Source organism: Tympanuchus pallidicinctus, unplaced genomic scaffold (genome assembly GCF_026119805.1).
Source record: "Tympanuchus pallidicinctus isolate F22 unplaced genomic scaffold, pur_lepc_1.0 scaffold2, whole genome shotgun sequence".
NCBI classification, from domain to species: Eukaryota; Metazoa; Chordata; class Aves; order Galliformes; family Phasianidae; genus Tympanuchus; species Tympanuchus pallidicinctus.
In genome coordinates this window covers 25,650,839-25,678,354 of record NW_026294721.1, presented here as the reverse complement: position 1 = coordinate 25,678,354, position 27,516 = coordinate 25,650,839, and the positions used below count along the sequence as shown (strand labels likewise).

Here is a 27,516-nt window from a genome sequence, read left to right as displayed (position 1 = left end):
CCTCCCACCCTGTTACGGAACGCGCGCGCGGCGCGGCGTTTTGTAACCGCCTCGCTCCCGCCCCTGGAGCGTCCACCAATGGCGAGCCGGCCCGGCCATCAGCTGACGCGGTTCTTTATGTAAGCGGCGGGGCGAGGGCGCGTGGAGACGTTTGAAAGGGGTGGGAGCGGGGTGGGGCGGGGGGAGCGCACACGTATCCGCACCCCCTTCTGCCCCGGGTCGCGCGCGCGGAGGCGCGCACGTGACACGCCCCCCGCCCCGCGCGGAGAGTGCCTAGCTTCCTCCCCCGCCCCGCGCTGCCAGTGCCTGGGCGCCTTGCGCAGCGCCGGGCCCGGCGGCCGGAGCGGCAGCGCCACACCCCCCTCGGCCGAGCCGGCAGCCGATGGCGTTCTCTCCTGTGGCCGTGGGCTCGGACGCGTCGCCGGAGCCGGGAGGCGGCGGGCGGCTCGGCGAGGAGGCGGACGGGGAGCGGAGGGGCCGAATGAAGGAAGCGGCGGGCTCCTCCCTGGCGTCGCTGTGCCTCGGACCGCTCGCCGGCCCGCGGCGCTTCGGGACCCTGGTGGAGTGCCTGGTGCTCAACTACCGCCTGCGGCAGGGGCCGGGCCGCGGCCGGGAGCGCGGCGCAGAAGGCGCGACCGAGGGCCCGCTACGGTGCTGCGGCTGCGGGCGCTTCCTGAGCGAGCCGGTCACCGTCCCGTGCGGGCACACCTACTGCCGCCGCTGTCTGCGGAGAGAGCTGCGGGCCCGCTGCCGCCGCTGCCGAGACCGGCTGCTGCCGGCGGGGGGCACCGGCGCGGCCGCCGCCCCGCTGCGCACCAGCGTGGTGCTCAGCCAGCTGGCCGAGAAGTGGTTCCCGAGGGAGTGCGAACGGGCGCGGGCCGGCGGGCGCCTGGAGGAACTGCTGGCGCAGGGCCGCTTCCGAGAGGCGCTGGGCGCCGCCGGGCAGGCGCTGCGGGCAGGTGAGCCGGGTGCGGAGGGGGGGAGGCGGCGTCCCATCTCCTGAGGGAGGGACGGGGAAGGATGCGCTCGGCGCGCTGTGTCTCAGCGCTCTGAAGTTTTCCAAGTTTGTCGCTGGGACCCGGGGAGCCTCCCCGTGGCCTGAGGTGCGCTCCGGTGCCTCCTTTCCGCCGCGCTGACCGATGCGTCCCGTGGCGGCCGCGCCCGCGTTACCGCGCGTAACCCCGTTTCCTGACGGAGACCCATTTCCAGTGTCACCGCTCGGCTCCGGAGGGCCGGGTCCGGTTGCATAAGCGCGAGGCACGGCGGGGACAGGTTGTGTAATGGCGGTGACATCATGGCGGGCGGAGCCGCGCCCCGTCTGGTGCCGGGCGAGGCTGCGGGGGGCGGGCGGGACCGCCAGGCGGACCGCGGTACGGCCGTGGCTTCGTGCACCCTGCGGGGCTCGGCCCGGGGGTGGGCACACCTGGGTGGTGCTGGCACAGCGACCCGCTGTGTTGGTTTTGTGCATCTGTGGGTTTTTAGGGCTTCGACAGCCCCACAGGTCCCATTTCCTATTGGAAGTGTTGGAAGAGGTTCTTTTCTTTTTCTTTCTTCTTTTTTTTTTTTGTGTGTGCGTGTGTGGAGTGTTCTGAAGTACAGTGTTGACTTACATGGGTCATAAGGAAATTCGTTGAAACGAGAAAGAAGTTACTTTTGAGAAACACGAGAGGAATGGTAACATTCACATAGATAACGTGTGCTGTGCAGGCATTGGAAGGAATTACCTTATGTAAAGGAAGGCTTTAATCCCAACACACCAGCTCTCTCACCAGAGGTTGTACAGTCACAAACCTGTTCCTGCTGGAAGAGCCTTAGGAGGTCTGTTGACCAACTCTGTGTTCAAAGGGCAGGCGCTGAATTAGAGCAGTTTGCTGGAGGCTTTGTACTGTTGGACCATGAAAACGCCACCAGGGCGAAGATTCCGCTGCTGTCAGGACGACCTGTTGAACGGTTAATTACCATCGTAGTGAAACATTTTCTATTTACATAAAGGCAGAACTACCATTGTTCTGGTTTCTAAGGCATTGTCACTTGCTTTTCCTGCTGTGCATGTCAGGTTCTGTGATCTAGGCAGCCTCTTCTGGGATTTCAAGAGGCTCTTGGGTTCTTCTGCTGCCGCCGATGTTTCCTCATTAAACAACACCAGTGAGCTCAGCCTCTTCTCAGGTGTTTGCACCCTTGACCATTGGAATTGACCCTGTTGTACTGCATTCATAAATACTGCATCCTGCAGTTCTTTTGAACACTGGTGCAGAGTGCTGCTTTTACCAACTGAAGCTAGGGAACCAGGTGAAAATCATGTAGGAGCAGACCAGAAGCAATCCATTTATGATATTCTCATGCTGACAGTAGGCAGAAGAAGATGCTTTGAGAGTAAAGAAATGAATGCTTACCTGGTGTTTTTTGTGTGTAAACTTTTGTACAGTTTTCTATTTGTGTGCAGTAATATATGGTGCATATATTTTTGCACTGAAGATATTCAGTACCTTTTTGTTTTTAATTGCAGTAATTTGTATTGATTTGCTAGGAGTGAGTGGTCTCTGTTTAATATACTGGGCTGTTAAAATTGACTGTTCAAACAAACTATTTCTAGTTTTGTTTAATATTTGATATAAGGAATTGAAATATGAGGGCTGCTCCGAAAGTAATGCCTCCTATTTTACTATGTTGGTCCATGATGTCAGAGGCAGATGATGATATGGCAGTAGAGGTTGAACCATCACACCAATATTCGATTACATTTTGTTGCCATGCAACAGATGATAGAGCTTGCTGGATGTTTATAGAGACCAAACATTGGATGTCAGCACAGTGAGGCAGTAGGTGGTGCATTTCAGCAATGACATCAGCAACATGAAAGACAAACCCCCATTCTGGATGGCCATGCAGATTTTTAAGAGCACAGCATACAGGCTCTTGTTTGGTGCTGGTAAATGCATAGCTGATGGTGGTGACTGTGTCAAAAAAAAATAGTGTTCTGCAGCTGAGAATTTGTTACATAGTGTAATTGTACTTGTTGTATGGTAGCTTCCATGGAAATCAGTAGGCATTACTTTTGAAGTAGTCCATATAGTTTTATGTAATCTTGTTAAGTGGCAAGCATCAAAATGCATTCTGCAGTGTTGTAAAACTTTTTTTTTCCACAATACAAAGCCTAGGAATTAAATTCTCATTTTAAAACACTCTCAGACATAGGGTTTAATTTTTGGATGGTCCTCTGTGGAGCCAGGTGTTGGACTTGATCTACATGGGTTCCTTCCAACTTGGAATATTCTGTGATTCATTGGCAGTTTTTGTGTAGCAGCAGAGTTGAGATCTAGTTAAACTCCTTGATTTAGACCTTAATTTTGTAGCAGTTCAGTGCTTTTCTCTTTGATAAAGAAAAAACTATCGACCAGCTCTAGATTTGACTTACATTTTTATCTTCAGACTACCCCTAACCCCATCTTCCTGAGATTTGGGACTCCTGAGATCATCTTCTACACTTGAAAGTCTGAAGAAGATGAAATCGTTCTGATCAAGTGCGAACAGGCTGCTAGTTTATTACAGAACAAAGATTCCCACTCACTGCTGCCTCTGAAGAAAGGAATTTAGGTCAATATTGACTCTGCTGGACACCAAAAAGTCAAACGCAATAGAAAAGAACTGAGCTCCTGCCTCAGGAGGTTGCAATAGTCACAAAGCCACAAGAAAGCAGGCATCAGTGTTCTTACATCTGCAGGGTTATGTGTGAAGTTAGACAATTTTCACCGATTTCTGTTAACTGTCTGAAACATAGAAACAGATTGAGGAGTATATGTATTTTAAGGGAAACTGAACTATAGCTGAATCGCACGCTTCGTTTTCATCCGTGGAATCTGTTGGTAGTTTTTATTTACTTACCATTTCTTTTTTATTAAAGTCTTTTACCTGTGATATCTAAATATAAAACAGTATGTTAAAATACTTTGGTTCAGTGACTGGTCTGGCTTGCTGCTAAAGCAGACTTATGTGTAAAACAAGCTAGCATTGGAAATTATGGGAACTTAAACTAGGCATTTAGGGTAGACTTAAGACAGAATATAGAATTGAAATGATTCCTCTGCATCCCTCCAAGGGAATCTTGTTCAAACAAGCTTACAGAACTTAATTTGAGTGTTGTTTACATTACATTAATGTTTAACTTATTTATTTTGGTGAAAAGCACAGGTGTGCAGTTTGCTGTGTTATGAAAGCCATGGTTTAAATGACATAGAGATTTCCTATTTCAAGATACCTGTGCTGAAAGTCCAAAGTGCTGCATTTGGGACATGAGAATTTGTCTTCAAAGAACACACATGAATGTTTTTCCTCTGTGGAGGTGATTCTAGCACAACTACTTAGAGCAGGTTGCCAGCTGGCAGCAGTGGTTTTCTGGTGTTGGCTATCTTTTCAGTCCGTGTAGGGGTATAGACTATCTCTGATAAATCATCAGGTGCTAACGCTGTCTGTAGCTGTCGCTGGCAGGGGCTGGGCATTATCAGAACAAAGGACAGTCTCAATAAAAAGTCAAATGTTTGAAAGGAGGCTTTCTAATACTTAGACTTTTTAATACTTGAGATTCACTGTGCTTGAAAAATGACAGATTTGTGTTTGTACCATAAAACTAAAATCAGCTCTGTTCTCTACTTCTGTTGTCACAGCAGTATTGAGCAATACTTTATTTTGTCAGCTTTGGTGCTAAATCTTTTAAAATATAAAAGGGTTCAAAAGTTAATCTTGGAAGACATAAGCTTGGAAGTATTGCCACTTTTTTTTAAATCCAGATACTGGTGAAAAGGCAGGAGGGAGGTACCTCAGTTGTTATAAGGAGCAGTACAGAAGAGCGTAGTAAATATTTTTGTACAGTACGGCTTTGACATATCACTATAAAACATCTAATTAAAAAATTACAACATTCCAAATTATTAAGGTTGTTGTTTAATTTTGTCTTCAGATTCCAGTAACTTGATGCTAAGAATCTACAGGGCTGAGTCATACGCTGGCCTCCAAGAGTATAAAACAGCCATAGAAGATCTGAACTTTGTTATTTCTAAAATGCCAAATTGGCCAGAGGTAAGTTGATTTGAACTCCTAATTTTTCAAAATCTACGTTTATCTGCAAACATAAGGTATTTTGCATAATCTTTTCATCAAATGAGGCAAGCTGTTTTAAACACTTGGTTTTCTTGTTTTTCTTTGTATGTACGTGCAAAGTACTCAAAAGTTTCTTAAAATAGATACTTATACGTGAGACAGGCAACTGGTCAGCACTGTAAATTGGAACTGTTGATTCAGGTTTCATCAACAACTTCAGGTGCTTTTATTTCCCATCGCAACACGTGATAGCGATGCTGGATGAAGGGTGACGTGGAGCAGAACTGATTTGTTGAGAAGTACTACGAAGAACTTTCGTGCTGTTTACAGTTGCTTGTTAGCGCTTATTTCTTTTTTTAGGAACAGTGCTTTTATTGGTTCTCTTAAGAAAAGTTTTAAAATATTTACGAACTTAAATTCAGCTGAATGTTATTTGAGTGGGTGGCTGGCTGGAATCATGCAGCCGGCTTTAACTGCTTCAGAGCAGAATTTCTGAGCCATAGGTGTTTGGCTCATTGATGTAACTGAGATTTGAAATTTCTCACACTATATAAAAGTTTCTCCTTTTAAAGCTCTGCATTTCTCTAAGTTTTTATACTTTGACTGTATTTCCCAAAATTGAGAGCGTTTTAAGCGCTATTTGTTCTTTGAATATCATGTCAGATGAGTGAGCATTGTTGCCAGTGCAGATTAGGATTTTTGGCTCTACGTTGAGTCAACATTTCTCAGGTTTTTTTGAGTCTCACTGATTAGGAAAAAACAAAATACTAATAGGACAACACAGTTTTCTTTTGCAATTGCTACCAGAGTTTAAAAAAACAAACTAAAAAAAAACAAACAAAAACAAACAAACAAAAAAACCAACCATGTAGAGAGAACATTAAATTCTTTTGCAGTATTATTTGCAGTAGTAAAAAATGTGTTTGTTTAGGGCCTTCGTTACTGGCTTTGGTATTTGGAGTTAGGATAGTTTGTGGTGATGTAACTTCTTACAGTTGCCTTTTTTTGTTTGTCTGGTGAAGAAAACTTGCTGTTTGAGCTGGGAAAGTTTTTCTTTGAAAAGCACAGAGAAACTCATTGGAAGCTGAATTCTGCAAACAGTGCAGGCAACTGGAGAGTCATTGGCCTTCGGAAATGTTACTACTTAAATATTGCTTATTGCAGCAGCATCTGAGCTCAGCACAGCAGGAGCAGCAAGATTTTGCTGCACAGGGACAGATAACTGCTTTGGTCTGGTTTTCTCCTGTGTTGAGCAATTTCATGGCTGCTGCAAATTCAGAGAGCATTGTGCCTTTCTTTCTTTCTCAGACTTCATTTAACTGAGCTTGGTTTGATAGATTAAAATTATTGTCTGTGTAAGGAGATGAAGTAACTGTAAGAGGAGGATTAGCGTGCTTTCCTTCTTAATGAAACTGCCCAAATCCGTCAGAGAAGATGCACGCCCTCATCTGACAGCCTTGTTTAAGATTACTGTTTCATATTGGCAGTCTATAGAAACTGCATTCAGTGTTTTGCTTGTTTGCTTTTCTTGTTCGGGTTCAGTTTTCTTGCCCATTATCCAAAATCTAGTTTAGAATTTTTTTTTTTATTGAGCTTCTGTTTATATTACTGCAAACACAACTTTTTTAATTCATGTGAGTTGGGTCCAACATTGTATTTTTGTAAGTTCACCAACATTCAGTAGTCTCATCTCTTTCTTTCCCTTCTACCCTATATAAAAAATAGTAAGCATTTTTTTTATTTAGTGTTCAGGAATAAAATGTAGTTGGAGGAAGCAATTCCAAAACTTAATTGTTTTGGATTAGGAATCTATATTAAGATAGGTGTAAGGAATGCAGGGTTGTGGGGATTGTCTTTTCATGTAGGTTAAAGCTATAAGACTTCCGACAAAACAGCAAAAAAGGTGTCCAGTGAAAGCTGTTTCACAAGGATATGTAATAATTTTCATTGTATTTCCCTCTTCTCCATTTTCAAAACCTCACAGAATAGTGAAATTAAGGCCTTGTGTGGTGAATTCAGCACTAGTCAAGATTTTAAAGTCTCTTTTAAAGTCTGGCTTTTATCTAAGCCAGAGCAAATTAACTGGAAGGAGATGAACACCAGCCTATGCCATAGTTATTTTCAGTGTAGGGGACTTATGCTAGGCAAGATATGTGTGTATCAGATATCCTGTGTATGGCTGAAGATTGCTGAAGAGGTGCATTCCTTTGTCATTGAGGGTTCTTGTTCTGACTCTGCTGTAAGGCCTTTAAGGTGAATACTACAGCTCTGTATGTTCACCATAAGTGTAAACGTGTTTTCTGTTTCTCAGGTCTACTTCCGCAAAGGAAAAGTGCTGCACGACTCTGGCTTTGTAGGCGATGCCTTACAACTGTTTCTACAGTGCTTAGCCCTTGATGAGGATTTTCTTCCAGCCAAGCTAGAAGTAGAAAAGGTGATTTGATATATCAAACTGGATTACTACCTCTGTTTTGGTTCCTTTGTAAAATTCCTGTTGTGGTAGACAATTGACCATCAAAAAATCTGTCATGCATACAGAGAGGGTAGAGTTGATGGTTTAATTCCTTTCAAGATGTACCATGCTGTGTTGGAGTGTCCTAACATACGGCTTTTGAGGGCACATGCCTCAAAGTATTTATGCTTCTGAATTTGCTTGTAGATGACTGCAAAGGGAATGGTAACTGGAATATGGTAAATTGAATTATTTAATGTGTAGACGACAGCAGCTTTTCTTCAGTACTGAAAACCTGCACAGAAAAATTTTTGTGATATTGAATCGATAATGTCTGACTCTGAAGAAGTTGCTTACTTCTAGTGGAAGAATTTATAGTTGCATTTTCCTTAATAATACAAACTGCATTGCAAAAACTGTATAATATTTAATTGATAATGTCTAAATGTTCATAGAGATCATCCAGTTCTAGTGGAAATGATTCCAAGATAAATTATGCTTAGTTATACAGATGTATGGATTTCTGCTTATTCCTAACTGTTTTTAAGTATTTGGGGAGTAACTTCATATAAGTTGAATTGTTGGTTTTGGCGCGTAGGTTTATAATGAAACTATATCCAGATCCTCCTTTCATTGTTATGAACAGTTAGCTGTTTGTTTTCCAGACATTGCGTGATGTACTGTCACCAGAGAAGCTAGGAGAGAATTTGAAGGAATCTGCTTGGAGTTCACCACATACTCGAAATAAATCTTTTGTGCTTAGTTCTGAGATGACTGAGCCTTACTGCAATTTACAACTTTTTCCTGAGCAGGTAATAGAAATCATAATTTGTTCTAATACTTAAAACTTGCTAATATGTCTGTATCAGACATCCTGATATCCTTATTTGTCATGCTTATTCTCTAACATAAATGCTGGCTCTCTGCAATTGGTTAAATTAGAAGAATTATGATTTGGGAGCGGTGTCTTCTCATTTGGATTATTGTATACTTCATTCAAGTGAACCACTTACTAAAAACTACTGAGATGTTACATTAGTTCCAAAGCAAAAAGTACTTTTTGATATTATTATTAATATTTTTATATTTGTATTTGTTTTTTAGTATAGCTTCAAAGTAAGAAGTTTAGTTTTTCTTCTGTTTAAGATAAATATTTTTTTAATTGTTAATGATAAGCAAATCTGAGAATTGTCTTGACTTAGCAAATTCTTCCAGTTAACTGATGAGCTAACTGCCTATCAGTTTGGATTTAGCATTTTTGCATGTTTACGTTTTATATTCTTATATGTGTGTTATCTCTTATATACAGTTCTTTTGTCTTATGTAGAGTTTAGGAAGATCAGAGGTACTGGAGCCTGTGATTGGAAGCCTAAATCGTGCACAATCTGCCCATGCTCTTAACTCAACAAAAGCCCTTACCAAGGAAGATGGCTTAAAGAGAGTATCTTCTGAACCTCTTCTCTCTGGCCAAGAAAAAGGTGCTTTGTTGAAAAGAAAGCTTTCATTTTCAGAGCAGGATACAGTTGTGTGTGAAGATGGAAGAAACAAACACAAAAAGCAAGGAGGTAAGTAATCACTTAATTTAAAATCTGAAGTATTTATTGTCTTGTGCCTTTCTTTGAAAGGTGTGTTTTATTATGTCTTTCTTCAGAAAATACAAACAGGGACATGAAACTGGCTTATGGAACAGTTCCAGGGAATTTGATTGACGTATCAGATTTTGAGTGCTCTTTATGTATGAGGTAAGATTTTTCTCATTGGTTCAGTATTTGACTTCATATCTTTGTCATGTGTTAACTGAGGTGTTTATAGGTTGTGATGAGCTCTAACGTCAGTTAAGAAAGTGACATTTTCAGCCTTTCCTATATCCCAGTATTTAAATACTTATTTAAATATTTACATCATAATTGTAGTCAAGTTGCCTGTCAGATTTGGTGGTGTCAGCTGGTAGCTCAAAAAGGAGAGGATCTTCTGTGGTACACTACTAGAAGGTTTTTTCATCCAGTAAAACTAGTTAATTTGTTCATTTGGGAGATCTGATGCTTAGAAGGATTACCTGTACATTTCAGATCAAGGAAATGACTTCAGAATGACAATCTACTAGATGCAGTTGATGGATATAAGTTCTTATCGAGTTGTCTTCTGTTCTAGAATAGAAATCTTAAAACATAGTCTATAATATGCTAGATTGTTTGTAGTTATGTTAATAGTGTGCAAAACTGCTTTGAAAGCAACATACCTCTTTAAATAATTACTTCATTTTGTATATTTTGAATATCTATGTAGTAGGATCAAAATCTTCTTGTATTGGAGTGAAGGTTTAAATATTCAGAGCATAGAGACGTGTGTGGATTAATCACAAAGTGCACAAAACTAGTGCAGTGATGAATGGAAACAAACTTCATAGAAGAAAAGGGAGCATTAGGAGACATGGGATTAATGTTCTCTGCTTTAGATAATAATTAGTGGGGAAAAAATTAGAAAGGTTGATTGCTGAGTTGTTTGTTTTCTTTATTAAGCAGGACACAAATTTGCCACGGTATCTTAATTTTTACTAACTTTGTTTCAGGCTGTTCTTTGAGCCAGTGACAACACCTTGTGGACACACGTTTTGCAAAGGTTGCTTGGAACGGTGTTTAGACTATGCTCCTCAGTGTCCACTCTGTAAGGAGAGTTTGAAGGAGGTACTGTTGATCAGTAGAACTCAGATAGACAAACATTTTATCATTGTAAAGGCTTCTTAAAATGCAAGGAATTAAGATTGTAGATTGCTCCTAGAAAGAAAACACTTGAGGTAAATATCAATACAAATTGACTAGGTTTGCCTTGGAGTCTTAGAGGGTTTTCTGTTTCTGTGATCACCTACTTTATGATATAATTAAATCCTGATTATTAGGAAACTGATAACTATTCAATAAGACTTCTCTGTGGTTTCTGTATGCTTTCCATATTTGTGTGGCTTTGTACTGTGGAAAATAAATTCTGGTAAATATAAATACGTACTGAATTAGACACCAGAGATGTTGGACTGTAAGAACTAAAACAGAATTTTCAGATATTAATGGTGGGGGTTAAGAAATATAAGAGTTTCAGAGCTCTTCATATCTTCAAGTTTTCATGGACATAAATCTCATTTGTCACATATTTCATGCATCATACTTAAAAAAAAAAAAAAAAAAAAGCTGATGTGACTCAGTTCTTCTATTAATATATCAATAAAGAAACGTTTTGTTTTAATTTGCTTACAGTACCTTGCAAGCAGAAAATACAGCATCACAGAGCTACTAGAGGAATTAATAATGAAATATTTGTCTGATGAGCTGTATGAGAGAAAAAGAATTCATGCTGAAGAAACCGCTGAACACTCAAAGTAAGCTTCACACCTTTTACCTAGAAAACCTGAGAAATTAGTATCGAAATGGTACTTGACCGAGACAGGCTTGAGCAGTGGGCCCAGCTGAACCTCATGAGGTTCAATAGATCCAAGTGCAAGGTCTTACAACTGGATTGTGGCATCCCCTGCTATCCGTACAAGCTGGGGCTGAAAGGACAGAGCACAGCTGTGCTGAAAAGCTCCTGAGGGTACACACTTCCAGTGGAAGAATTTCTAGATAAACGTTCCCGTTAATAATTACTCCTAGATTCTGCTTAGTTTTTTCAATTGCTAGGCCTTGGTGAGACATTGCAAGTGTAAAAACCAGAGCTTAGGATGCATCGTTGAACTTAATCTAAATGGTGAGCTGGTTACTATGCAGTTATTGTGGCATCAACTAAACCAAAAAGGAAGAAACCAAGAAACACTCTCACTGACATGACAAGTCCTATAATCACTGGCTAGACATTTCAACTCACTGCTGTTACTTACTCAAATCAATACATAAGTGTTCAGTGACTGTGTTCTTACTGATTATGGAAGTTATTGTAACGTGGTGATTACTGAAGTTTGTAACAGGTGTTTTATGACCTCAAACACATACTGTAATAAAAAAAAAATCTTGGCATTGCTCAGTAATTAGTTTTAAGCTGTGTATTTCTTTTGTCATTCTTTTGAAGCTTGACCAAGAATGTTCCAATGTTTGTTTGCACTATGGCATATCCTACTGTGCCTTGCCCTCTACACGTGTTTGAGCCAAGATACCGACTGATGATTCGCAGAAGTATGGAAACTGGGACTAAACAGTTTGGGATGTGTATAAGTGATTCTCAAAATGGGTAGGTTTACATTCTTAATAATAAGCTTCTTTTCTGTCTTCTTTTTAAATTAAGCCAACTGTCATCATAGAACTGTGTAATTACATTACTGATAAAGTCTCCTTTCTAGTTTTGCAGATTATGGTTGCATGCTGCAAATTAGGAACGTTCATTTTCTGCCTGATGGACGGTCTGTTGTTGATACGGTTGGTGGAAAGAGATTTCGAGTTTTACGGAGAGGGATGAAAGATGGTTATTGCACTGCAGACATTGAGTATTTGGAAGATGTTAAGGTATTCAGAATGCTGTCCAAGTACTTCTACTTTTAGCTGATATCTTAAGAGTTTTCCTTGATTTGTTTTGAGGGCTCTGTCAAATTTTTAGGTCCACTGAACTGTGGAGGATTCAATGTCAGTATAAGGAAGACAGAGAAAATAGCTTTTTTTATTATTATTAAATAAGAAGGAAATATTTTGCTTTTTATTTGAACAATAGTTTGTGAAGCTGTAATTCTTCTTAAGTATCAGAGGATTTCTTTGCAATTCAGCCAGTAGCAACCATGGCTTAGGAGAGTGCAAAAACTTTAAAAAGACGTTTAATTTCAACTCTATTTAGTTATGTTATCTTAAAAACTGTGGCAATTTTCTTCATCTGTAATGGTGTTTTCATAATGTTCTTCTGCTAGGTTGTTGATGAAGGAGAGCTGAAGAAACTGAGAGAGCTTCACAACTTTGTTTACAGTCAGGCTTGCAGTTGGTTCCAAAACTTAAGAAACAAATTCCGCACTCAAATTCTTCAGCACTTCGGGCCAATGCCTGACAGGGAGGAAAATATACAGGTGAGACATCATTTCATATCAAATCTTGGGTGCCTGTTTTTTTTACTGGGGGAAGGTAGGTGAGGAAAACCAAAATCCAGTTGTTAAAAAGCTGCTAAACATTAAAAGGAAAATACTTTTTTTCTCAAGTTTAAAGGAAGCAGGACTTCATCTTGCTTCTCTTATGGAGAGCAGCAAAAGACAATTGGCAATTTTTTTCTGCAATAAAGGATGATATGGTATTTTATATATAGTGTACTGATTACACTTTCAGTTATAGAAATGTTTGGCTTGTGTAAAGCTATTAAAGTACAAATGGAGAAAAATAGGGAATGTTTTAGTATTTTCTTTCCTGTGATGTGTATAGGTAGTAAACTGGGACAGAGGTAATCACAAATGACACTTTCGTCCTTTCTGAGCTAGTGCTGTAAATTGCTGCAGATGTTAGGATTTGGCAAATTCTATGTTAACTTTAAGGAACTAGCTTCAGCCATCTATTTCAGTGGTTGTTGTAAACAATTGATGAAGATCAGAGAGATCCTCAAAAAATGGGAGGCTGGAAAAAGTCATCTCCTATCTGCTACATATATTTTTATGAGACCATATCTACTGATTTTGGAAGACTGTAAATACTTTGGAGGCCAGTGTATCATTTCAGAAATGCTTTTAGAACATTTTTATTAAAGACTGGTTTAAAACAACATATATTAGCAAAGAGGAGTAATTGCACACAAACAAAGTAACTAGCCGGGCAGCAAGACTGAAGGTATATGTCTGGGACTTAGAACATTAAGTGTCAACTGTGTGATAAAGATGAAAGGGAGGAAATTTCATTCAGGAGTGTACCACTGCCAAGACTGTTTTTGCAAGTATGTGAGGTAACTGAGGTAAGTCTGCTCTGCAGTGATACATCATCCACTGAGAAGTATTGTGTTCTGGGCATGATGTCTCAGGCTCTGTGTAGGGAATTGAATAAAGTATAGGGAAAAGCTAGAAAGTGTGTTTTATAAAATTAGAAGAAACAAGCTAAGCAGTCCTGCTCTGTCTAGAATATAATGAAGTGTGAGTGGAATGGAGTAGTAGTAATAGAGGAGTCCTTCACATACAGCAACAGATAAATCTATGTAATCTATGTTAGGCATCAAGAATATTCAAACCTGAAGAGTAATGTGACAGATATCATGTTAGTTTGCATCAGGAATGTTTATTAGGTGACTATCCTATACTTAGCCATCCTTTCCTAAGGAAACTGAGATGCCTGTGTTGTCTTGAAAATGATTGCTTTATCAAACATAAGTGCACTTTATTTATAGACTTCTGTGGTGAAGAGCAATCAGAATAGATTAATTCGGAACCCTCTTGATCTTACAGATCAAACCAGTGCTTGTTTTTGACTCGTTTGTCTTTTGATGTCTTCATTGTGTTGGTCAGCATTGTTCATAAGTAACTGACATTTCTCTTATTTTTAGGCAATGCCCAATGGTCCTGCTTGGTGTTGGTGGCTTCTAGCTGTTCTCCCAGTAGACCCCAGATACCAGCTGTCAGTTCTGTCTATGATGTCTTTAAAAGACCGTCTGATAAAAATCCAACATATACTTACATATTTTTCTAGGGACCAGTCCAAGTGACTAACCGCCTGGGTCTTCCTAAAAAGTAAATCTGTTCTGGTTGTAGTAGCAGCTGGAATTTTTGCTGCCTTTGCACATCTAGCACTGGTTTGAGAAGTGTAACAGAACTGCTTTTTCTCTCTCCTTCCCGCCTGCCCAGCTTCTTGAACCATATGGTTCTTTGAATGCACACTTTCTTCAACTATGAGAGAAGACCACTGATGATTGCACAAAGTCAATCCAGCTAGATATGTTTTTCACATGATCTGTTTTACAATTTGCACTATGTAGAAGAGAACGTTTTTGAGACTTGATAATTTTAGCCACTGACTTTTTAAAGATGTGGGAAGCGCAGGACAAGGCTGACAGTCTGAGTTTACAACATAGAACAGGTATTAAAGGTTTTGCAAATAAGTTTGCCTCATACAACTGTTCTTTTGCTGTTTGCACAAATATTTGAAATATAGTGTTGAATATCACTGTTGGATATTACTTTTCTTGTTGAATTATCTTGACCATGAATATGGCACAGATTTTTAAGTTATCTTGTAAATGTATGCATCACAAAACAGGTGACATTACGAACTGTATGCTGAACTGAGAGCCAATTTTAAGGATCAAATGCAAAAAAAAAAAAAAAAAAAAAAAAAAAAAAAGGTACTTCTGTCTAAAAATAATTAAACTGTGAATATGGTTTACATACCTAGGCCTGTACATGTTAAAGAGAAAACTGAAAACTAAACTCTAGTACCAGTTACATTTCTACTGGGCTTTTCAGGCTGGCTGTTCTTCCAGAGCACACACTTAGTTTATAGAGCTTTTAAGGAGAGGTCTTAGAGTGTGCGTGTGTGTGTATTTGGGATTGTGCATCCAGGATTTAAAAGCTTAAAGTTTTATTTGAACTCTTTAAGTTGGTGCAAATGTGAGTTCTATGCCTTATATCAATAGTAGAGCACACTGCAGTGGCAAGGTAAGCATCATGCTGCCATTAAGTACTTTTTGTAATTAAAGGTTTGCATATTTGTGAATATGTCTGATACTGGCTTTCTTGTATGTAAATGATTTGTAAAATATTTCTTAAATCTTGCTTTTGCTAATATATTTAATTTTCAATAAAAGCTAAAAGTTTGTAATATTTTAACTTTATCAGAAACTAAAACTAACTTTCATTTTCCATATCCTTCTGTTGAGAAACTTCTGCCAGGTACAGCTGCCAGGAGCAGCTGTTCAACTTAGGGTTGTGGGCACTTCATGATATTAAGTAGCATGTATTTCTGCTTACAGTACCTCTTACTGATCATTGGTCAGTCGAGTTTGTTGCTGGGGTCTTTCTGATGTACTGTTGTATCTACTCAAGGTAACTTGAAGTATAAAGTTTTCTTTTCACAGAATTTGAAAGTAATGTTCTTGCAGAACAACATTTCACAAGTTTGCTAACCAGGTGTTTTGCTTTGTTCTCTTCTGGTGTTTAAGGTTTGAGATACCACAGGCAACTAAGAATCTGCTGAATTTAGTTGTAACATGGGTTTCAATCCAGGTTAAGTTCGGGTTAATATTTGGGAAAGGTTTATTTACATTAATGGAAGGAGGATCTTCTATTCCTATGGTTTGGTATCTTAACAACCTTAGATGCTCAATTTTTGTATTAACATGATCTCCTTAGGAATGCAGGTGATTTTTTTTAATTTTTTTTTTTTTTTTTCCACGAAAATCTAGTGGTAGATTTATGGGTTTTGGTTTTGTTGTTGTTTTTTTCATGCAGAGAGCCTTAGTTTTCAAACAGTGTGTTCCCAAACCTGACAGAAGACGTGGTTTCCAGATGTTCTTATTAATTCCCCTGAGTTTTTAATGAAATAAAAATTCTGCCAAGAGCAGATAAGGAAGTGTCAGTTGGCTGGCACTGTCCTGTGCTTGTGTAAGTTCTACCTCTGGGATTGGGAAAAACATAAGAGAAAATTTGAAGAAATAGAAACAAAAAAAAAAAAATGAAGTTATATGTAGATCAATATGTACTGCATTAAGACTTTTGAGTATTACTGTCTAATTGCTGTTCCACAAACATCATCACCATGGTTGCCATTGTAAATGATAAGAAATTGAGAACAGAGAGGAAAGATTTTTGAGGCCTCAGGTGTTTGTGGATCAGACTTTGTCACTTTGCAGTTAGAATGGAACAGGCAAGCAAGATGGACTGAAAATTGGCATAGACCTTTCAGTGTATATCTTAAAGGTATGTACAATCTTGCACTTTGTGTGTAGTGTTTTGCAGCAAGCAATAAGCTTGTCCTTATTTGATATTTTTTGCTCCATCTTGAAAGCATGAGAGGCTGTTCCAGCAAGTGAATAGATAGGAGCTATGTTTTTGAGGATCATTGGATCTGTGCTGAAATCTCTCCATAGCTCTCTTATTTAAAAAGTGTTATTCTCAACTGGGAAGGAAAAGGAAAAAAAAAAAATGCAAAATGTTCAGTGCTAGGATGTAACTTGTTCTAAAGCCTTCACCAAAGCAAAGTATCCAGTGAGATTTGAACCTTGATTTTTGTTGAAGGTGTACTTTCCCAGCTGCTGCTGACAGTAGCTGCTTTCACAAATAAAGGCCAACAAAATGATAGCACTGTGAATTTGAAAAAACAATTACATCAGTGATAATCACAAGTGATGTAGTTCAAGTGCAGTCAGAGAGCTTGCCATAACACAATAGGCATGTCTAGATAGGACAGACAGGAAAAAGTTAATGAAGATGACTTCATACTTCCAGTTGACAACTTGTGTTTTGTTAAGATGAAAGAATGTTTTGTGTTTTATATATATATTTATATATATATAAAGGCTGAAAATGAACTTGCAGTAACTAGGAAGGTAGCCATTTGCTAGATGTTTAGATGAGTTAAAAATGAAATGATGTAAGGGAGAATTCAGGACAGGGATCTGTGCTATATTAAGGCAAATACAGTCACAATTTGTTAAATCCAAATAGAACTTTGGAACTTGGCATCTCGAAAAACTTTTTTGTTTTGTGAGAGTTGGCTCCTTGTATTCAAAACTTCCTAATCTGTCAGCTAGGAAGACATTTTTCTTAACACAGAGCTATACAGTGGGCTTGGCAAAATGGCTTTTCCCTTGACAGTGTTGTAAGTTTTGGTTTCCCTTTTTTCCATCTTCCTTTCATCAGACAGCATTTTGTTAGGTGTACTTGTTGGGGTTACCATAGTCCATTCTCTGTTGTATACTTAGCAAATGTTCCAACCTGCTGCCCTCTGTTGGTTGAAATTCTGGAATTTTTAGAAGCTCCAAGTTCCCATAAATGCCAACCTCTTCCTTTCTGTTTAAGACTTGATCCTTGAAAAGACTCAAACCTGGTGCTTGATACTCTCAAGCACTTGTTGAACTTTTGGCAGCAGTTTTGCTGTATTATTTTTCTCTCAGGTATCCTCCTGCTGTTGATGACATCTGTTATCAGAAGAGAGGGAGAGAGAAATGTGTTGTTTCTGGAATTAATTGTTTCAGAAAACTCAACATATTTCCAAGTCCTAATCGTTTTCATACAGAAACAGATACAGAAGTAAGATAATAAAAGAGAAGGCCAAGGCCTGCTACATGGCTGAAGAAACCCAAAGCTCTACTGGTAGCCACAGCACTGTGATGTTCAACCTCCATTGCAGTTTTTAAAGAAACAAATAGAAACAGTGCTAGAAGAGGAAACAGACATCTTTCTTTAGTGTAGGTCTCCCAAATGCTTGTCATAAAGTACCCTTCTAAGATAGGATGAAGCTGAACTTTTTTCTACCCAGTAGAGAAGGGATTTATTTGCTTATAACCCAGGTGACTGTTGTGACATATAAAATGTGTCTCATATTTTGAATGGATAGGTATGCTTTGATAACTTGTCTGTAGTAGTGATTTTGTATATCCTGATATGCCTTAAATGAGCAAGCTTATTTGTTCTGCCCTGTAAAGACCTAAAATGCTTCTGCACAAGCACAACAGCAGATGCTTAAGTGGTAGGGAAACTTAGCTACTAAAACCATGCCCAAAGGCTTCAGGTCTCTGTCAGATTATGCAACAATTACATAATCCTGCAAGTACTTAAATTTGAGATGAAATATGGAGCTGGGACTGCAACTCAGTTCTAGGGGCACTTGAACTATGCAGGGGCTTTATATGTAGGGTTTGTTTTTGTAAATCAATCATCTATGTGCTCTCCCTCTATTGAGGGAACAGATGTAGTTTTTCTTTGGGAATTAATTGCTCAAGTAGCTTTCAGGAGGGAAAAAAAGTATAAAAAAACAGCATGCCTTTATGCCATACCCATAAAAGCAAGGTTACTGCTCCAAGCACATCAACTTATTCCTTACAATTCTATCTATATTCAGATGCTACTTATCATTGCCTTTTTTCCCTTTGAATGTTTTTACAGAGTGGGGCTTGGGGGTATTTTTGGAAGTGAATTTGTTATTAAAGACTAAGGACCACTTACCTGTACCTGCAGCAGCCGAGGTTGTAATACAAGTCCTGCTGTCAGTATTTCCCTCTGCTTGCTGCTACCTTTTAAGAGTTACTCCAGTAGAACAGGTAACTGCTGAAGATGACATGATCTCATGGAGAGTCTGAAGTTTCACAGATTTTTACTGCGGGTATTCCAACTTGAAAAATGCAAATAAACTTGAGTAACCTCTCCATTATAGGGTTTTTATTTGTTTTACAACGATACAAGCACTTAAGGTGTTGGGTTTTTGTTTGTTTTTAACCAATGGGAAGTGCTTGCCTTTCATAGCAAGAACTTTAGGAAGAATTTTATATTAAACAGTTGATTTGCCCCATTCTAGTGCAATCTTAATATCAGCAACTGACAGTGCAGGTTTTCTCTGCTGCTTTCAGCAATACATCATCAGTGCTAACTACAGTGAATACTTTTTGCAAGGCAACTTCACAAACGGGGCCTCACTTTTGAGGATTTAGTACAGACTGCAAGAAAGGAAAAACACTCAAAAACTGAAGAATGACCTTCTCCATGGCAACTAAAACACTTAACATGCTCATGCCTAACACAGGTTGTCAGTGTTGACAAACGAAGTTAGTATAATCAGGGTGAAAGTGATTTGATATAAGAAATGAGACACTACACAGAGCATAGCCCCACTACTAGTTTTTATTGCAAAGATATTTTACCATGAAATTTCAACCTTCTTGTCACTAACTAGCTTTAAGTTGTTTAAAAAAAAAAAAAAAAAAAAAAAAGCACATTCCCCTCAAAACTACACAAAGCGGTAGAGTTGTTTTGCTTCAGTGTAGGCTTTGATCAATTTAAGAAGGCTGCACTCAACTCTGAAAGACAGCACTATTTGGAGCTCTGCTATAGCTACATAGAAGATGTGGTCCGTCATGTGAAGGCCAAGAACAGCAGAAATCAATCCAGTTTACCCCCATTAAGTAAATGTGAGCTACACACTAGTAAAACTATACTTTATGAAAAAGCAACAGGGCTTCTTCTAACAGTAAGCAACATTATCTACTACTTTATGCTGGTTTAATACATAAGGTTCTTTTACAAGTGTTTACTGTACCTTAAGAGCTAATGACTTATTGTATATCTTATCAAGTCTCCACAAGGCAACTTTGAATTAAATAGTTTATTTAATTATAAAAGCATAAGTTGTACATTGAGTAATTGCATATTTCTTGGAATCAGTACCTATTTTGAAGAATGTTATGTGCAAAGACAAGACAGTCATGCTTAGGCTTGCCCCTGGTATTTTGTTGCTTTACTATTTGTTCCCACCTTCAGTTCAGTATATCTCCCATGGAAACAGAATGAGGGAATATAGATACACTGATGTGTATGAGGATAATTTGACAGCATCACATACATCCACAGTAGATCTGCCTAATATTTGAAGGGCAAAGACTGGACTAGTCAAGAGTTATACAGCAAGTAGGCAACAAGCCTAGTTATGGTTCCATTCAAAATTAGAGTTTGTCACAAACAAGAGAACTGTTAATTTGAGAAGTTATGTAATAGTTATTGATGGGGTGTATATACATACACACATGTACACATGAAAAAATATGTTTTTTTAAATAAGGCAATTATTTCTTTCAGGCTCTTACTCATTCTTAGCCTATTTTCTTATTAATACAGCATGTTGCCATTTTATTGCTAAAAGAAAGCATACCATTATTACAAGCAGAACAGTATCAGCACTAGATTTAGTTAGCAGTCCCATTGAGTTAATAAGCTTCAGGACATACATTATTACTATGTAAAAATGTTACTTTTACAGAAAAAAAAAAATGGATTTCTATTTAAATCACACAAATTATGTTGACAAAACCATCATCAGTAGTTAACAGTATAGACTAAAGAGCAGAACAGCACTATTTTGCAACAACAGAAAGATGTCTAAAATATTCTCATCTTTTACTAAGTGGTTATACTAAAAAAAAAAAAAAATAAAATACATAAGATGGATGAGGACACAGCAAACTTATCTGCTGCCCTAAAGATGCTTCCTTCTGTATGAAAAGATTTCTCACATCATACAACTGCAAATCCTGATGCAAATGCATGTGCACACCCTTAGCTTTGCCTAGCTAGGAGTAATTACTTGTTGGACTTACAAGGTGCACTCCCGCAATTTTTTGTCAGCCTGTTTCAAGGAGATCCATGTATTTAACATGTTTGATCGCAGTTTGGCCCATACCAAGTGGTTGTTTAACCCAAAAATCTGAGCAGCAAACTGAGCAGCTCCTTCAGGTGACAAAGTAGTAGGACAGCCAAGACCTGCAAAGAAAGCAGAATGCTACTTTCAAAAAACACATTTTATAAGCACAAGCAAAACGTTGCCTCTAAATGACTGTTTAAGACAGTGCTTGTTTCAGCCCTCAAGAGGCATGTGATTTAGTTTTAAAGCTACTGAAGTGTCAAACGTCTCAATACTTCTCTCACCATGGCATTTGAAATGCAAAGCCAGCATAGCACTAAGTTTATGAGGAAAGAGGTTAACAGGCTGCTGGGCCTGTAAGTTGCCAAATACCTGTTCTAGTCACTAACTGATCAGAATTCATATGGTAGCAATACACTGCTGTAGAAGAGTCAAGCTCATTGTAGAGAAAGAAATTATTCCATCTTTCATCACAGTAAATTTACTGAAGAAAAATGGAGTACTATAAGCAGAAACAACAGCTTCCTATTGTTACTAACTCCTCTTTCAAACTCGTATATTTAGCAAGGATAAGCAAAGGATCATATCTTTCTAATGAGTATTTGTACATAATCTCTTTGACTTCCCAGCTGCAAAAAGCCCAAAGACTGCATGCAGAAGATTTCTAGAGACTGTTCAGTACTGATCAAACCACTGTTTCAAACAGTGCACGTACATGTTTATGATAAAAGAACTATAGCTAGGTCTGTACAATTGCACATGCTGAAGATCATCTTACCACTGGGCAGTCTGAGAGAAGACCACACATCCTGAGCACCCCAGTCAGATGAGAGGGGGGGACAGTTGACAACAGGATAAGCAGTGTTACCAGACATTACTGGTCCTAAACCATTGCTTCTGCCAGCTACTGCAACAAACACAGTTGGGATTCCATCTCCTTGCAGGGGAAAGGGGAAAAAAAAAAATAAAAAAAAAATAGGCAGTCACACAGAATCACACAGAATGGCCAGGGTTGGAAGGGACCTCAAGGATCAATATCCAACCCCTTGCCACATGCAGGGCAGTCCATCTTGCTTCCTCCCACTTTTTTTTCCTGGAGTTTTATCTGAGTATACAGTTCTTCAGTTTGCAGTTAATTTATTTCATTCCGTTACACAGCACTAGAATTTATGTTGAATTTTCCCCTTCGCAGAAACAACTGATCTTACAGCCTTAAAACCCAGATACTATTTACCATAACTGAACAAGTTAGCATGACTTACTCTGCCTCTGCTTGAGAGAAAGTATCAGAGGAAGGGGTGCTGCTTTGCTTTTGGAAAGAGCAACATTTAAAAATGAGGGATTTAGTCAGCTAAGTTCTGGCTGAAGTGTTAAACTATAGGTTTTTTTCCTATAGTCTTAATTCATCGCAAAATAAGTGAATCTCAGCTGTGATTACCACGTTTGTACTTTTGATCCAATGTAACTGCTTCCTCCTGTCACCAAATGCTAATTTTTTTCCTGTGTAAGGAATATTCCTACAAGTTAATTTTTATCTCTTCTCTGCTAGCCTATAAACCATTTCAAAGAAAAGTCAAGTTTTCTTAGTAAAAATCTGAATTAAAATAAAGTATTTTTCTCATTGCATAAGAAAATGATTGAACGTTTTCAACAAACGGGTAGGATGATGGCAACATCATCTGTGTTGTAGGTAAGCAAAGAACATTTATAGTCAGCTAGAGGAAACCACCATTCTTCCCTGTTTCAGAAATACATTTACTGCAGTATCTTCCTACTGATGCAGGTATTAGCACAATCAAGGCTTGGGCAAAGAAGTTCAGTAGTGAGATATGATCAGAGTTCAAGCTCTTGAATAATGGAAGCTCTGAGACAATATGTTACTTTGTAATTGCTTAGTGCAATCTACTATCTATCATGTAATTAACAAGAGTAGAGCTGCACTGTAACAGCTATTGCTGTGTTCAACAAGCAAAAAAATTCTGGAAAAAGCCTACAGAGATACTTAAGTTGACAAGTCATTTCTGTACATGATACTGCTCATTCTCATCCATTAGTTCTTTGATACCTACCTTCATATTCTGCTTTGATTCTCAGAGTTTCATCCGGCCCTTTGTGAGCAGAGGTTACTCTTAACTCACAAGGAATTCCAAAGGTTGCACATGCCTTCTTTATTTTCTCACAGTGGCCAAGGTCAGAAGTAGATCCCATCAATACCACAACTCTACCTTGGCTCTTCGTTTTCAGAAGCAGCTACAAGAAAGAATTAAGGGAGAAGACAGAAGGAAGAAGGGGAAAAAAAACAACAAAAAAAAACAGTCAAGAGACTGAAGACAGTTATCAAAGACCACATACACTGTTCATTAGAAGAAAAAAGCCAGCAGGAAATACCTCTACTCTTTCTGCAACCCACTCAAAGTTTCTCTTAACCATCTGCAGTGCTTCAGGAGTCACTTCCTTCAGGTCTCGATAGGACTGAAAAGGAAAAAAAAAAAAAAAAAAAAAAAAAAGCCCACAAAAAACAAAAGGAAGAGTTAAAGCTGATCTTTTGCTTCAGGTGCACAAAGCAATTCTCTTTGCTACCACCATTGGTACAAATACCCCCAACTGAGGCATTTATGCCATTTCAAGGAAAGAAGATGAGCTGACACTGGTACAGTTACAGGAGAGATTCTAAAGTGAGTCTTTTTTTCTTTACGTAGAAAAGGAAATGGAAAGAGCAAAGTCTTTAATTCTACGAAAATAAGAGTTTGAGTGGATGTGATTACTTCTTTTAAACATGGATATGGAAGCAAGGAAAAAAAAAAAACAAAAACCAAACTACATTAGAATTCATGGCCACTTGTAACATGGAAAGCTTTTTGCCACAGGGCTATCAAGGTTTCAATAGCTTCTGGGTGGGTAAGCTTAGGGAAACAACCAATTTGAAGTTGGAATTTGCAGTGATTTGATTGCCTGCAACAGCACTGCACTAGCCAACCAAGGTTCTGCATGATGTTACCATGCACCTTATTTTAGGAAGATGAATAAAAGTACATTCAGAGCAATTTCACTTGAGGATGCCACTACATGATTCATTCAGTAATACAATAAATCAGACAGCAGAACTGCTTTAAGTTTGATGACAGTGAAGTAACACCCCTGCTTCCCTACTCTCCCCCACTATTTAAAGAAAACAGAAACAGATGCTTAACTAACGGGTGGAATTTTTCTTAATCCTTCTCCTTTCCCACTGACTTAAAATTTAAAGACCAACATGTTACCTGTTTGTCCTTCTGCTGGCTTCTGTCTCCTGATGGCCACAGTCTCCATGAATCATTATCAATAACATCAGCAAGAACAATTTCTTTGGTCAAAATATTAACACCAAATTCAATCTATAAAGACAATAAGAAGCTTCTGTAAGGAACTATAGCAATATATTTTCCTGTCAAAATTAGGATCATGGGAAATCAGATTTTCATACCTTCAGGTCCACCAGAGTGCAGTTTTGTGGCTGCCATGATTTTTCCAGGATCTCAAAAATAGCTTGAGTAGAACGAGCCATAATATCTACTTCAGTCTTGCCAATAGTAAGTCCAGCAAAAGAGAATTTTGCTTCAATTAGCTGCTCCTCAGACCACTGTGGATCATTATTAGCATCATCCTGTTAAGGAACCAAACATAAAGCACGCAAGTTCAGTTGCTATAAGGGAAAATTAGCCATTAGAAAATAACGTTATTGCTTTAAAAAAAACTTAAACATACTCTTTACCATTCAGCATTTTCAAAAGCACTTTGAGTTACCTACTTTATATAATTTGGCTTGTTATTCTTTGATGGCTTTGTGAGCCAGTATTGTATCGATGAGAACACATGAAAACATCAGAATACCTGAACTAGTTACTCCTTAAAAGGAGGTCAGTCAGTGCAACCTCTTATCCATTAGCATTTTTAATAACATACTAGAGTTTTATCTTTAAGTTTGATTCTCACCACAAGAGAGCAACTTACCTTGTAAAACATCTCAATTTTAGGTGGGTAAAACTTATAGCCTTCTTTGACACCAGGGTTTCTTTTGAGGAAAGAGCCAGTAGCAATCCTTCTGCAGACCCATTCAATTGGGATCATTTCACAGTGAGCTGCTATGAAAGCGGTGTCACTCTGTTTCCTGACAAAAGCTGTTTTGATTCCTAAATAGAAGGATGGCAGCTTAGTTTCATTAGTAGGCAAACTCCACAGTTGAATCAAGAGTCACAAGGAACTAAGTCTAAGCACAACAAAATCTTGCACTTCATTGTACTTAAAGGATGAAGTAAATCTATTTAGGGTATTTTAAGCCTAAGAAAAGGGCTTTTTTTTCCCCCCCTTGTATATGTGCTTTTCAAAGGCTCACACTAGTTCCATTATAAAGGAAAGGAAAACTTTAACAGAATTTGTTGAACTACCACCTTTGAAGAAGTTAAGGTTCAGAAGAGTTGCGAAAAGCAAACAAACTTCTACAATAAGACATTCACGTTATCTGCAATTTATGCCCTCAAATAATCAAACCAGAATAGAAAGAATCCTGGAAATTATTTTGTTGCTTTAAAATGCAATCGGAATTTACTCTATAGTGCCAGAAGCTACCAAATAAAAGCCACTTAAAAATCTTTGAGGCACCTTCTCAGCATTTAAAACTCATACTATACCCATAGGCTATTGGATATTTAAATTATTAGGTTAATTACTGGCCATACAAACTTAGGCAACGTATTTAACTCGCGCATAAACAACAGGCTTCCCAGGGAAGCCAGCAGCTGGAGGTTATACCGAATGACCCAATCATGCACTCCTCTTCACCAATCTGCAGAAGACCTCAGTATCTGCTAATGCTTTAAGAACTACTTGTACAGAAGTAAATGTAATTCTACAGAGGCCTTCTTTCTCTTTCTCACACATGGAACACACTAGCTATGACTTTGCCGACTGACTAAAATTTATTACTTATTATAATAGATCATACAGTTTTTACATCAGCTGGGACTGAGCAGCAAAAGGGAGGTCCAGGGCTACATTCAGACTAGGGTAGAACCTCTACCATGTGGTCAGAAGATTATGCCAGATACTCTCATGTTCCAAATGACTGGGCCACCCACCCAGCTCTGTAGTGTCAGAGACAAAAGGTGAACTGAAAATTAAGTCTGAACAAAACATATCAGAGCCTTCAGGGAGGCTAAGGAGGAGCATGGAATCGGCGGTGTTAAGTAACAACACGTGCAGCATGCAGGCATTAATTCCACCTCTGCAATACAAACCTGCTTCCTGCAGCAGCTGGAACACGCAGCTGGTGGTGGTGTTGGAGATGGCAGCCTTCCCCTCCATCCGGTCCTTCCTGGCGGCATTCCCCGCCGTTATTTGGTCCTTGGACTGCATCAGAACGCATCCCGGGATATCTGGCAGCTCATACACTTCTTTCGTTTTACCTTCATTAACTTTTTTACCAAGCTTCAGTTCTAGAGAAAAAGTAAAATTAAGAGCATTTTAGATGCGAGTTTTGGTCGCGTACGTCAGCTCGCGTGCGAGGCGCAACCAGCCCCAGCGCCATCTCCACACGCAGCCCGGGGCTGCGGCCGCTGCCTGGAGGGCTTGGTACGGCGGGAGCCCCTTTCACAACTTTTTCACCGTTTTCCAGACTCCGAAGCCCAGAAGCGCAGCTGAGCGACACGCCCCGCGGCGCTCCGACCGCGACGGCAGCGAGGCGCGGAGCTTTTCGGCTCCGGGACCGCGGGACTCACCGCCCCACGCTCCGCCTCCGCTCCTCCGGGACGCGGATAGCGGCACCTCCACCTCCGGGGCGAGGGAACGAGAAACGGTTAGAAGACGGCGTCGCAAAGAGAAACTTTTCTGCAGACGGCCCAACGGGGAGCGCGGCAACGCGGTTCCGACTCCCGCTCCCACGCCCTCCTCCCCGCGACCGCCACCCCATCGGCACCAACGGTGCGCGTTACCTGAAGCGGCGGGGGCCATGGCGATGACTGCGGCGGCGACGGGCACCTAGGGCACAGGAGAAGAGCTGAGCACACGCGGCCGACCCGCCGCGGGAGTAAGAAGGGCCCGGCGGAAGGGGCGGGCAGGCGGGGCGGCGAAGCCCGCGCGCCAATCGCCGCCCAACGCGGCGGGGCCGACCCGCGCCCCTCCATCCCCACCCCCGAGCGAGCGCTGCCCCGTCCCACGCCTCGGCCAATGCCGGCTCCCCGCCGTGTCGGCGGCGGGGCGAGGGGTGGAGAGCGGAGAGGGGGCCGGGCGGGGAGCGAGGCCGGAGGCCCCCCACGCATGTAAATGAGGAGGCCGCCCGGCAGGGTACCCGCGGCTCCGCGCGGCGCGGCGCTGTTGGCTGCGCGCGGCGTCCGTAGGAGCGCGCGGGAGGGATCCGCCGGAGCGGGCCGGGCCGAGCCCCGCCGCCACGTGCCGCCATGGAGCTGGAGGAGCTGGGCATCCGCGAAGAATGCGGCGTGTTCGGCTGCATCGCCTCCGGCGTGTGGCCCACCGAACTGGACGTGCCCCATGTGATCACGCTGGGGCTGGTGGGGCTGCAGCACAGGTAAGGGGGACGCGGCCGCTCGGACGGCGCACCCTGAGGGGGGAAGTTAGCGCGGGGCCGGGCACTGGGCCGGGCCGTCCTGCCGACGGCGGAGGAGGGAACTGTGCGGCAGGGGGCCTGTCCGGCCCGGCCCG

At 40.6% G+C, this 27,516-nt stretch overlaps 3 protein-coding genes across 3 annotated transcripts in view; 2 read left to right on the top strand and 1 right to left on the bottom strand.

Moving 5' to 3' along the window:
• Positions 1 to 307: 307 nt before the first annotated feature.
• On the top strand, positions 308 to 20,617 carry LONRF1 (LON peptidase N-terminal domain and ring finger 1). The gene is made up of 12 exons (XM_052682391.1): positions 308 to 959; positions 4,955 to 5,073; positions 7,406 to 7,528; positions 8,212 to 8,358; positions 8,874 to 9,111; positions 9,198 to 9,288; positions 10,116 to 10,230; positions 10,795 to 10,916; positions 11,600 to 11,758; positions 11,868 to 12,030; positions 12,423 to 12,575; positions 14,024 to 20,617. The coding sequence occupies exons 1-12, from the start codon at positions 383 to 385 to the stop codon at positions 14,180 to 14,182; spliced, it is 2,166 nt and encodes a 721-aa protein (XP_052538351.1). The 5' UTR covers positions 308 to 382; the 3' UTR covers positions 14,183 to 20,617.
• LOC128080320 (multifunctional protein ADE2) lies at positions 19,777 to 26,929 on the bottom strand. The gene is made up of 9 exons (XM_052682404.1): positions 26,790 to 26,929; positions 26,097 to 26,294; positions 24,814 to 24,992; positions 24,287 to 24,466; positions 24,084 to 24,197; positions 23,212 to 23,295; positions 22,893 to 23,073; positions 21,602 to 21,760; positions 19,777 to 20,942 (listed from the first exon to the last, which is right to left on the bottom strand). The coding sequence occupies exons 1-9, from the start codon at positions 26,806 to 26,808 to the stop codon at positions 20,776 to 20,778; spliced, it is 1,281 nt and encodes a 426-aa protein (XP_052538364.1). The 5' UTR covers positions 26,809 to 26,929; the 3' UTR covers positions 19,777 to 20,775.
• Positions 26,930 to 27,179: 250 nt separating this feature from the next.
• PPAT (phosphoribosyl pyrophosphate amidotransferase) overlaps positions 27,180 to 27,516 on the top strand; it is a 42,437-nt gene continuing 42,100 nt past the window's right edge. The window contains exon 1 of the mRNA XM_052682394.1: positions 27,180 to 27,382. Within this exon, the coding sequence (XP_052538354.1) occupies positions 27,255 to 27,382 (128 nt within the window). The 5' untranslated portion in view covers positions 27,180 to 27,254. The remainder of the gene's footprint in view (positions 27,383 to 27,516) is intronic.

Bases quoted from the DNA above. Each gene is read 5' to 3' on its own strand.
- LONRF1 (XM_052682391.1), top strand. From the start codon at position 383: ATGGCGTTCTCTCCTGTGGCCGTGGGCTCGGACGCGTCGCCGGAGCCG. The intron at 9,289-10,115 runs GTAAGATTTTTC...ACTTTGTTTCAG, and splicing joins GAGTGCTCTTTATGTATGAG to GCTGTTCTTTGAGCCAGTGA. The intron at 12,576-14,023 runs GTGAGACATCAT...TCTTATTTTTAG, and splicing joins ACAGGGAGGAAAATATACAG to GCAATGCCCAATGGTCCTGC.
- LOC128080320 (XM_052682404.1), bottom strand. The intron at 24,467-24,813 runs GTAAGTTGCTCT...GTTCCTTAACAG, and splicing joins AAATTGAGATGTTTTACAAG to GATGATGCTAATAATGATCC. The intron at 24,198-24,286 runs GTATGAAAATCT...TTGTCTTTATAG, and splicing joins GCACTCTGGTGGACCTGAAG to ATTGAATTTGGTGTTAATAT.